Source organism: Camelus ferus, chromosome X (genome assembly GCF_009834535.1).
Source record: "Camelus ferus isolate YT-003-E chromosome X, BCGSAC_Cfer_1.0, whole genome shotgun sequence".
NCBI classification, from domain to species: Eukaryota; Metazoa; Chordata; class Mammalia; order Artiodactyla; family Camelidae; genus Camelus; species Camelus ferus.
Window position 1 is genome coordinate 16,856,446 of NC_045732.1, and position 12,372 is coordinate 16,868,817.

At 44.7% G+C, this 12,372-nt stretch overlaps 1 protein-coding gene across 1 annotated transcript in view; it reads right to left on the reverse strand.

Annotated features, from left to right (window-relative positions):
- Positions 1-11,233, reverse strand: part of GPM6B (glycoprotein M6B) — a 19,753-nt gene extending 8,520 nt beyond the window's left edge. Inside the window, exons 1-2 of the mRNA XM_032475645.1 lie at positions 10,446-11,233; positions 2,591-2,824 (exon numbers count right to left, since the gene is read on the reverse strand). Coding sequence (XP_032331536.1) covers positions 2,591-2,824; positions 10,446-10,506 — 295 coding nt within the window. The 5' untranslated portion in view covers positions 10,507-11,233. The remainder of the gene's footprint in view (positions 1-2,590; positions 2,825-10,445) is intronic.
- Between the last annotated feature and the right edge of the window lie 1,139 nt (positions 11,234-12,372).

A 12,372-nucleotide genomic window follows, 5' to 3' on the forward strand; every position in this document is an offset into this window, starting at 1 on the left:
TGGTGGAGACTGTTTCAGCACTTGGGAAGACGATGGTATAAATCAAGTCCAGGGATTTTGTTTCTCCCCCTCAGGCAAGAACTGGCTTGTTCGTGGAATGCTCACCTGAATTATCACCAGCAACGTGGTACTATTAAGGTCCTCCCGATTTCTTACCATACCACTCCAGAGTTCCCAAAGCTCTGAAAACTAAGGGGTGTGTGTGTGTTGTTTTGTGTTGGTCAAGCTCCTCTGGCAACAAAACCCATTCTGCTCTGAATCTCCCTGGTGCCCAAACCTGACCTAAACGGCCCAGAGCCTGTTTGCAGGCATCGCCGACCCGACTCCAGCTCTCCAGAAAGATCAACGTGTTGGATTTGGGGGGGAGCACCCGGACCTTGCTGGTGACATCGCGTAGCACACGGTACGCGTGCCATGTCACTTTAAAAACTCAGACTCTTCTGGATTCTGAAACAAATGTGGTCCCAAAGGTTTGAGGGAGGAAACTGGAGCCTTGCATGTGTCTTAACAGCCCCTGCTGCTGACAATGCCCACCTTCTGGTGTGTTTGGTTGTCGGGGTCAACAGCACGAGAGAAGGCTCGTTCCATCGCCTTATTGGGGACTGCTCAACAAGTGGCTAGAGCAACTGAAAGATCTTGTAATAAACTCTAATGGCAAAGGATCTGAAAAAGAATATAGACGTGTGTGTGTACATATATATGTATAACTAACTGAATCACTTTGCTAAACACCTGAAACTAACAGAACATTGTACATCAATTGTACTTCAATTTTTTAAAAGGCCAAAAAAAAAAAAAATAAGAGCAATTGATAGAGGGCTTTCCTCCTAATAAGATACTAATGGTTGCTCTTTACCACCCAATCCAGGAAAGACGCTTAATTTTTCTCTCAATTTCCAACTGGCCAAGTGTCTTCCAACACATTCTTAAAATGAAGGCGTAACTTAAAACTCCAGCAGGAGTTTCCGATAACTTGGGGACCTTCTTATCATATTACCAGCCACTGTTCGTTCCCTGCCCCCTCTTCTCTCTGCCATTGAATTCTGCACAATTATGCTGGGGTGGGCATTTTAAAAACCACTTCATTGAGATACATGTACATGTAAAATTCACCTGTTTTAAGTGTACAATTCAACGGCTTTGAGTACATTCAGAGTTGTGTAACCAGCACCACAATCTAATTTTAAAACATTTCCAGCACTCCACAAAAGATCCCTTGTAATCATCACCAGTCACTCCCCATTCCCCTCGTCCCCCAGCCTCTGGCAAACACGAATCCATTCTCTGTCTCTTTGGATTTGACAATTCTGGAAATTTAATATAAATGGAGTCATACAGTATTTGCTCTCGTATGTCTGCTTCTTCCACTCAGCATCCTGTCTCTGAGATTCATCCGCGTCGTGGCACGTACTGCTACGTAATTCACTCCCTTTTCTAGCTGCATAGTATTCCACTGTACGGATGTTGCACATCTAACAGCAATTTTTAAAAATCAGGATTCCAGAACCCTCCATTCTTTAAAGGATCCAAGAGAACAAATGTCTGATGTCATTTCCTTCTCACCTTTTCTGTCGAGCACTGCACAGGCACACACAGAGTTGGCTCCTACTAGCCCTACGTCACGTGGAGGAAGGTGTAACTAAATCCAAAGGCAGGTTTCACCTCAATTAACCCGAAGCCACAATTTCGGTTTAAAAAAAACATTGCATTAAATGAATCACAGGTGTTACAACTCTGTAATTCAGTGTGTGTCTTACATTATACCCACGAAGCTCTTCCTAGACTTGTAGGTTCTATGCTGTCATTTCTATTTCTGATTTATTGCAATCAGAGTAAGCAAATATTTGGGAGGAACGATGCTCGGGTTCACACAGTATTATAGCAATACTTGAAGCCCTTTGTGTTTCTCTGAGCCAACACCATCCCTTTACATCCACATTTTACGTTACCTTGAAACCACTGAATTTTAGCTAATTGAGCTGAGAAGGAAGCTACTTTGCACGGACTTTGGGAACGTGGAGAGAGGGGGCCCAGCTTCCTCCGCTTCCGGGTCCCCAGATCAGCTGATGCTCAGTTCACCCAGACTCAGCACTTAGACGTTCTGAGAGACCCAGTGTTCCTCCTGAGCAAGGACACTGGAAACTGAACCCAGTGGACCTACCGGATAGGATCGAGTACACAGGTATCCGATCCTCATTTCATGGGCTCTGATTTTTCCTTCTCAGAGGCAATGACTGATGTTACATCAGAGTGGTGCAGAACCGTGTGGCCAGAAAGACATTTGGGGACATTCACAGTCCTCTCAGAGCCCAGGCTCCTCTAGTGTCCTGGCTCAGTTCTTGCTCCCATGAGGGACATGTGTGACCCCACCCCTCGGCCATGACTGGCTCAGACATTGGAAATTTCATACTTGACCCAAAGGCGTATCTCATTGTATGCTGCTCCCTTTGAGAAGAAGAGGTGAGGGTGAGGAGACGGGGAGGAAGGAGAAGAAAGAGGTGGAAGATGGGGTGGAATGGAGAGGAAGAGAGAAAAAGAAAGATGAGGAAAAAAATTTCAAAGGGTCATTTCCACCCACGCCCCTAGGAACAAATCAACGCATCAAGCAAAACAGGAAACAGCAGCAAAGTGAAAGAACTAGTACAACCCAGACGAAAGAGAACAGTGGGCTTGCTGTGAGAATTCGCCCCGAGGCTGTATTTACCTGGACTGCTCAAGGGGCCAGCCCTGTCCCCCAGGGTTGGCACAGGACGGTACTGGTGGTTCTTTGAGCCTGGGTACATCCAGTGGTACCTGCCAATTTCCATTTCAGCTCTGCTGTTCACTGCCAATTTCAGGTGGCAAAGAGTCAGTGTCTCTATCTCCAGCAAAGATTCCACATCAGCATTTTTATTTATTCCGTTACCATATACAGTTAAAGGAAATTCGGAGTTTACAAAATACACTATGGAACTGCAGCCTTTCAATACCATCTGATCAACTCCGCATGACAAACTGAGACTGTTGGAGGCTCCTCCGGTTTTGAATTTCAGTTTACACACATCACCAACGTTTTTTCTTTCCTCATTGTCTCCATCTCCCGACCCCCACCCCTTAGAATGCTCATTTGGGGCAGACACTATTTGTAATGAAAATCTGGCTTCTCAGACTAGTATTTCCCTTGCTGTTGACTTCACTTTCAGACCCACAGAGCAACATAGTCATCGCAGCCACACGAGCGAAGGTAGCTCACTTCATGAGTGAGTACAGGCTCACTGTGTAACAGTGCCCGGTTCCAGCCTTGACAGCGTGGCCAATAACCCATGGTCTGCTGACTCACGGGTGGCACTCCTGTCTTCCCACTGACATCTGCGGTCTTCTCTGTCATTTCATCTTATTCAAGCTCGGTACTTCAGAGCCTAGAATGTTCTGGATTAAAGACTCTTCCAGTGATCTCCCAAGTGTCTTTACAGAGAAAACGCTGCTGGTCTTGGTGACAACTGGCCTTCTGGGGACTCGGGTCCCTCCCTATCTGCTAATATGATTCAATTTCCTACTTCCTAGGGGATTGGAGAGAAAGCCATCTCCCAGCTTGCCAGGTCGCTGTGGCCAGTTTATATCTGAGAATCCCATAAAACCTAATAAAGGGCTATGTCTTCTGGGGTGCTTCAAATATTTAAGGATTAACAGAATGCTTCTGACATTGAGGAGGGGTGATTATTCCATCAGAAGATGAGGTTACAATGCTCCACTTGGCACCTCAGACCACTGAGGAGGAGGACACGGCAAACCACCACATTGTGAGGCTAAAGGGACATGCCCTGACCAGGCACACTGGAACCCTCGCCAGCCGTCACCGAACCCCCAGCCCGCTCTCCACAAGCCCTGAGCGGCCTCCGGGCACCTCCGCTTGGGAAGCGGAGGCGGACTCTTCTACGTGGTGTTTTAGGGAAAGCTTTTTGGCTTTGAGGCGAAGTATAGCTGTCTTTGAGAGACATTTAAAAGACATTTAAAGACTTTGGAAGACATTTAAGAGGAAAAGCAGGATGCCTGGACAAGAACAGAACTGCACAAAACACACAGTTGGTACCCAATCAATGTCTGCTGAAGGACTATCTGCTGGAACGCAAGGGAGCAGCCGGGGGCCCTGCCGCTCAAGGAAGGGACCTTCAGGTCCCCCAGCACAGTGACTCAGGGACTCTCTGCACAGGATTCATCCATTCTCCGTCCTCATCTCCTCACGTGGGCGGGGATGTCTCCAGACATGCGGGCAGTCAGGCACAGGCTGCTTGGCAATGACAATGAGAAACCACCGACCGCCCAACGCTAGTGCGTTTTCTGAGAAAACCATGGCAGCCATGCCTGAGACGCTTAATTCAGCATCAAACTCCTCCTCCTCCCGCAGATGTGGAGATGGGAACAGCAAGTGGATGGATGCTTTCCAGTACTTCCGGGAAGGCCCTTTGACAACAGTAAATCTCGAGATCCAAAGGGAAGGAAAATCATGACTATGAAATTTTCTATTTCTGAGCCAAACTGAAATAAAGACACTAAATATAAAATTATAAAATTTCCAAGAGCACAGTATACGGTCTGTTTAAAAGGACAGGGTCCCATCACTTAAAAGGGAGTCACCCGATTGCAGGGAGAAGCCTCAGCCTGAATGGTGCAGTAGAGCACCATCGATTCTGGGCAGCGGTCAAGGAGAAGGAAAATGTGCACACGCAGGAAGGCCCTGGCTGATGCCCTTCGGAGGGAGGCCTGCAAATGTTCCCCTCAGAGAGGAGAAGGGAGAGACGGGCAGGAGACCCATCAGTGTCCTTGAAGCACAGAAGACTGTGACATCTCGGACCCTAATTGTGGCCGGGGCTGAGCTGAGCGGTGGTGGCTGATGGCTGTCACCGAGGGTGGGTACGACACCTAGGCTAGGTGGATGTCACCGAAGGTGGGTATGACACAAACGATGGGGACTTAAGGAAAAGAAATCAAAATAATGCCGTCTACACCCTTTGCCCCCATTTACTCAGAAAATGTCATTTAGTGACGAGGCTGAGTAACTGACCTGCAGACTGGGATGCTCTCTGCCATCTAGGAAATTATCACCGGAAGCAACTAAGGGTAACGAGTGAGCTTCCTAGAAAGACCATATTCACTGGGCAAGGTCTCTGAAAGCTGTGTCTGTCATCCTCCATGTTTAGCTATTATTTGCAATATTAAAGGAAACTATAACAACACTGCAGGATGTAGCTGAGGTCAGCCGACGATGGCCACTTGTTTTTGTAAGTAAAGTTTTATTGGAACACAGCCACGCCCATTTGCTTATATACTATCGATGGCTGTCTCATGCAACAACGGTAGATGTGAGCACTTAGAACAGCCCGTGTGGCCCACGAAGCCTACATCCTTGCTCTCTAGCCCTTTACAGATGATGTGTGCTGACTCTTGAGATCAATACAGCTAGTAAGGCTTGAATATAGAGAACAGTTACTGCTATTGATCGAATCAGCCTACAGAACAGGGAAGTATTTTCTCTTATGACACGTTCTCTGAAGAAACTATCCAAATTCTCCCCTTGGGCCTCGTCGTCTGCTATTTCATCTGCCACCAATCAGCAAACTTCTTGCTAAAACCAAGATTATACTGCACAGAATGGTCCCTAAGATGAGGTAGCCCCCTTCTGCTCCTATGGCGTGGGCTGAGAGGACAGGGGAAGGATGACATTTGCAAGAGAAAGATTACTAAAGGAATAAATAAGCGAACAAATGGATGAGCCACCAAGTCCATTGATAAAGCTGGTATTACAGCAGCCCTCTCTTTTTTGGGGGGGGGGTGTTATTTATTTATTTAATGGAGGTGCTGGGGATTGAACCCAGGACCTCATGCATGCTAGGTATGCATCCTATCGCTGAGCTATACCTTCTCTGGTAGCCTCCCTCTCTTAAAAGCCACCTTCTTTCTGTCCCACAACCATCCCTCTTCCTGGTCAACCATCTCACATGGATGTGCATCTGGCCCCAAGGAGGAAAACACCCGAGACTGTCTCGGAAGAATCCAATTTATCACCAGTCCCAGTGAGGGGAAGTTTACATCATGGGGATCCTGGCCACTTCACATGTCCTCAGATACAGCAAGGCTGATAAGTCATGATATTAACATCATTCCCTGTAAATTGACCTGTACCTCCAAACAGCCGGGAAATGCGATTTTTTTCTATGACAATCTGCATTCAAGGTTTCCACTCAGTTTCACGGAGGGCAAATCTACATTTCCAGAAACGAGTCAGAATTCTTTGTCTAAAGAAATAGCAAGGCCAAGTCTTTCAAAGTATGCTAATGGAAATGATAATATAAAAGGATAAGAAGGGCCAAATGGCTCGTTGAGATCTTCTTGTGTTTAAATTTTCTAAAAAAAAAATAAATAAAAGCAAGCTGTATCATACCTATCACATATGTCCAGCACCATCTGGCTAGCCCCGCTATTCTCTACAGCCTAGTCCCCAGACACCTTCCCTTCAAATGTCCTCCTTGGCAGATTCTTACAGGAAAAAATTGCATCTAAAACCTTCTCTGTACCATATTTATATAATCAAGTTTGAGAACATCAATAAAAATCTCAACATCAGATAATTCTTGCATCACTAGGAACATTGTAACATGTTTACTGGGTGTCCCTCTGGGTTTTGAGCACACAGGTCATACACCCCAGGGGGATGCTTTTCTTCCTAAACAAAACAAAATACAAAAAAAAAAAAAAAAAGAGGGAAGTGGCCAAAAGTACCCATATTTTGCTAAAAAGCAAACAAACAACAACAAAAAACCCCAACACTTAAGAAATTAGACCTCTTTGATTAAACAGATTTAAGTGGCTGTCCTCCTTTTTTAATCAGGTCAACAATTCTAACTCATTTCTTGCTTCGCCTCTGCCCTATACTTTATCTTAAATTACACACTATTTCTGATTTTCCACATTTTTCTTTTCACGTGGTTAGAAATTTAATTTGATACCTTGAATTCTGAAATCTATTTGCGCAATGATTTATAGGCGCCTAACTAGCTGGACAGTAATTAGTTCAGTGGATTCCAGTTTCCTCTAGGGAGTAAAAATCATTTTCGTAACACACTTAGTAGTCTTTTTTTTCCCTGATACAATCAAGCAACTGATTCAATTGTTTTCCTGTCCCTTGATTACACACTCCCAGCAATTCCAGATGCTCTGGTTTTCACAAATGAATTGACATCGAGTACTACTCCACAGCAATGAACAGAAATGTGACTCTCCATCGCTCTAATGTTGAGTACTGTGATCTAGTTTCTTGGCTTCTGTCTTATTTATTTCCTCCACTTATTCCATTTCACTGCATCTGCTTACTCAATCCTCAACACTCTGATTTAATTTAATGCTTCTGATTTAAAAACCGTCATTTGTAATAATTTGGCATTCCTTACATCCGTCTGAGAAAACCTGCTTGCTTTCTATACAAATTCCCAATAACTGCTAAATACTTCCTGTGAATTTGGACCATCCAGGAGTGTTCCGGGACAAAAGCTATGAGACTATTTCAAAACCACATCTGCTTTCTTTCATTCTTCTTCTTTTTCAAAGGACTTGGATTCTTTTTGTTGAAAATAGGAACAAAGTCACCCTGATTTAGTTTAAAGAAACTGCTTTCTTTGTCCTGCCGAAATTCCTGGGAAGGGACACCGGCTAAAAAGGTGGAGGTCAGTTTATAAAGCTAAGTTTAATTTGTATTCTAAGTAAACACTATAATAATTATCTGAGGCTATTAATTCACAAGCAATTGGGTGCTAGTCGCTGGGCCATCATACTCCAGATTCAGAGACAAGTGCTGCTGCTAGCACCGACTACGGAAACAAGGGGGAAAGAGAGAACAGAGTGAGGAAAATATACGTGCCTAAGGAGCTCTGTGGGAACTGACAATGGACAGGATTCAATTTAGTAAATTAAATCCCTGGCTGAAAGGCTTAAAAGAAAAAAAAGGGGGGCGAGGAACTCCCAGATCTACCAGCTCAAGAATTACATAATGCATTCTCCAATTGTGTCAAAATTTTAGGTGCTAATTTCAACAAAGAAAACACTGATTTTTAAAAATTTAAAATTTAACCTGAAGGAATACTAGTGTGACAAGCACGCACAATGATGCTGGAGGGTCAGTTTTAAACCTCTGTGTGCTGTGTGTGCCTTGAATGACAATGGGCGAGCAAACGGGGGAAACCACAAAGATGACACTCACGAGACCTCTGACTTTGCGTAGCTGGCATGTGAACATGCTCATCTACGTGAAGCTTAGGAGGTAAACTGCCCTCCAGATCAACATCTCTGGTGGGTCACACAGCGATCACAGTCCCTGCTGCTGTGGTCCAAATCCACTCCCTGGCCCTGCTCTTCCCTCAGTCGTGTACTTACATGTGATACCATCTTGTGGAAACTTGGTATTTCTGAATTACTTAACAAACAGCTAGTGTTTATCAATTTGGGGAATTTTTCAAGTTTCTCCAGGAATGATCATTTGCTTCTAATTTTGTCTCTAAAACCATCATTAATGAGTTTTCATATACAGACTGTCAGGGATGTAGTGGCAGACTGTAGACTTGGTATTAAATAATCTTTAATTGATCAAAAATAGTAGCCTTCCACACGAATCCACGATGGTGAGAACCACAATCACATAGTAAGGAACTTACATTGGTTTTATGCCCCTTTCCTGCTTTGGGAGAGAAAAGCGAAAGGTATCTTTTTTTTTTTTTTTTTTTTTTTTTTTTTTTTGCGGAGACCAAAGTGATTTATCTGCCAATGGCAAACACCTTATTCATAAAAAGTGTACACTAAGCGTCGATTTTAGGGGGAAACTGCTACAACTATGGTCGGCTTCCTCACAACAATGCTCTTACATGTCTGCGTCCCCCAAGCTCTCTCTAATCATAACGGAAATGCATCTGTAAACTTTTACCTCAGTTCCTCAGGTTCATAAGTATTCCCAACAGCTTCTCTTACTGCTATTTGGTCATCGATGTAAATTAAAAATATACACATATAAGAAAAGGCAGGGCTTTTTTTTTTTTTTTTTTTTTTTTTTTGCTGGTTTCTGTTGTTGCTGTTGGGGAGGGATAGGTTTGATGCAGGGATTAAGCTAAGCTACCGGTTTTAAAAATCTAAGTGCTATGTATTGAATGCCACTGATTTATGCATCTAAAAATGTCTACAAATGGCAAATGTTATGCATATTGTATCATACTATACAATGCGATTATTTTAAAAAATGAAATTGTTCCGTTTAGGATAAAATATTCAAGTACTGGGGACAGAAGACATTCCCTGCAAAAACAAGCAGCCTCTTCCCGAGCTTGTCGCCACACTGAAATACGTGAAATTGCCGTTTCTGTGGGTGTAAAATGGTTGCCTGTCAGCAATTTCAGACCGTTCAACCTATACATTCGTAAGTAAGACACAGCTGTACCTCTATCTGGTAGAATAACTATTGTTTAGTGACTGTCAGTGGGTCTCGGGGTCAAGAGAAACCACCTTAGAACGGGTCACTTTGGATCTAAGAGCCACTGCGGGTGGAGAATACGTTCTTGCACCTTTAGGAGTCTGTAACTTTGGGTGAGGGAGATAAATTACAGCGCGGTGAGATGCTGTTAACCTAACAGAGGCTGAGCTGATCCTACGGGGTATCGACCTTGAATCAGTCATTATCTAGGAAACGACCAATTAATTTTACTTTCTATTTTCTGCCATCTTCCTCCCGCAAAACACTTTTTTCCCCAAAAAAGCCATTCCGTATGTCAAAATTGGGATGTGTTCTCAGATTCCATTTAAGGAACGGGACCTGTGTGGATTTTCCTTCCCCACATCTCCAAGTCATAAATAGCAGAAGACCCTGGACCCCTTTCCATCAGCTCCAGTCTACAGAGCTGACTTCCCCTCTCTCAAGCTCCAACTGTAAACGGTTATTACGTGTCAGTCAGGGTCCGATACACGGAAATAGCACTCGTATTAAATAAGAAAATTAGAGAATGTCCAAAATCTCTATAGCATCAGCGGAACCAAAGCATATTTAATGCACGTGCCCCTCCCGTTTCCCCTGGGCATTAGCACAAAACAATGCAGTCCGTGTCCCGGGAACATAGCATGCGGAGCCTGGGACCTCAGTTATGACTCATTATAGTAATTAGAAAAGACAGCTTCCCCAATCCTGCTCCCCAAGGTGACAGACTGCGGACATCCTTCTGTGCCAGACCATGTTCGGGAGAGAGATGGGGACCGGGAATGGGTTGAGGAAGGGCTGCTCTATTCACATCTGCCTCCAGAAGCAAGCCTCCCTGAAAGCGAGGCCAGGCCATCGGGATGGTTTCAAGCTTATCTGACAAGAGGCACAAACCCCGCCACCCCCTTTTCCGCCCCCCAGTGGAAAGCTTTAAACAGGCTATTGTCAGAGCCCTGGGTACCTTTTCTCTCTTGGCTTTGTTCAGTATTTTCCTCGGCGGCAGTTTCCATGGCTGGCTTCATACCATGCACCAAAAATGCCTTTGCCCGCTCCCCCCAGCACACACTTCTCCCCCTCCTCTGCCTTTTCTTTTGGACTCCCCTCCGGCTCTTATTTACGCCCGCGTGACTGAGAGCTGCTGTTCTTCACTACAGAAGATTACAGTCCCTTCCAAGATGCGAAAGTCTCGGCGGCGTCGATCTCCCTCTGCCTACTGGTCCAGAGAGACAGCTGCCAAGGAGCCGGCAGCCGTACGTCACCGAGGATCCCGGTTATAAAACAGGCTCCCCGCGCGCGCGCCGCTGCCCGCGTCCCGATGCGGCTCCCCGGGGCCCCGCGCCCCCACCGGGCTGCGCTCTCGCTCTCCTGCGCGCGCCCCGGCGCGCTCCTCTCTCCCCGCCAACTGCGCGCGGTGAATGCTAATTAATTCTCCCAGGAAAGAACAGATCTGTGACATCAGAGCAGGGGCCGCGCGGGAGAGAGGAGAGAGCCCCCTCCCACCACGTGACCCAGCCGGTCGGCCCCGGCGCCTGTTCCTCTCGGCAGAGCGCAGGTCTTCGCCTAAGCTGCTCGCTCTTTCCCACGGGGCCCCCTTACCGGGCATCAGTTTGTTTTCCTTCATTTTCCCCCCAGCCCTGGCAGGATCTAGCCAAAGGACTTCCCGTGGTCTCCATTTGCTTTTTCTTTTTTCGCTATGTCCAGAGAAAGACGAGTATATGATAACATTTATATGTGGAATCTTAAAAAAAAAAAGGCTACAACCGAACTTACTTACAAAACAGAAGTAGACTCACAGACATAGAAAACAAATTTAGGGTTACCAAGGGGGACTGAGGGGCGAGGGATAAATTAGGAGTTTGCAATGAACAGATACACACTACTATATATCACATAGAAAAACAACAAGGACCTACTGTACAGCACAGGGAACTATATTCAATATCTTGCAATAACCTATAATGGAAGAGAATCTGAGAAAGAATAGATATTTATATAACTGAATCACTATGCTGTACACGAGAAACTAACACAACAATGTAAATCAACTACACTTTAATAACAATGCATGTCTTTTGCACAACCTCTAGCGAGCCAGGTAGATTGATTTGAAAATATATATATTAAAAAGGGGAGAAAAAGTACTTAAGGGGGAAGAGAGACCAAATACAGATTTAACAATAGCAGTGTAGCAATTCAGTAACAGAACCCATTTCTTGATCTACAGCTAAGTTATATAATGGCAAGGGAAACTTTAGCTCAAGCCCAATTCATAAAAAAGGACCCATCCTTATTTAAAAATAAGCATAATATGCTACAAGTATATCTGGCTGGCGTTTTGGTGGCTCCTTGGAATAAAAAATCAAAATCGAGTGGCTTTTTCTTGTCGGATGTGGTTACTTTAATATGGAGCTTTATTACTTACAACTCCTCACTCAAAGTCAAAAGGCGGTTTTCGAGAGCATTCTGAATGTTCAGCAGAAAGGCTACTGTACCAATAATGATTTTGATTGTCAGTTTCACAAGTCTTCTTGCTTACCCAGATACTACTGGACCAATGTCAACCCATCTAAGCACAGAATCCTTTATCATGGTCGTAAGCCATGTGTTTCCAAGCATCACTAATTTCTGCACCATTTTTTTAAGCATTTGTTGGACCCACTTACCTGCATTGTCCCTATTTAAAAGATTTATCGAAACTCAGTGGATCTCTCAGGGTTCATCCACGTATGCTAAGCGAAAAACAGTCAGACTGAGAAAGACAAATAGCATACGATTTTACGTATATGTGGAATCTAAATAACAAACGAAACAAAATAAACAAAACCCAGACTGAATGATACAGAGAACAGATTGGTGGTTGCCAGAGGGAAGGGGAATTGAGGGGGCGA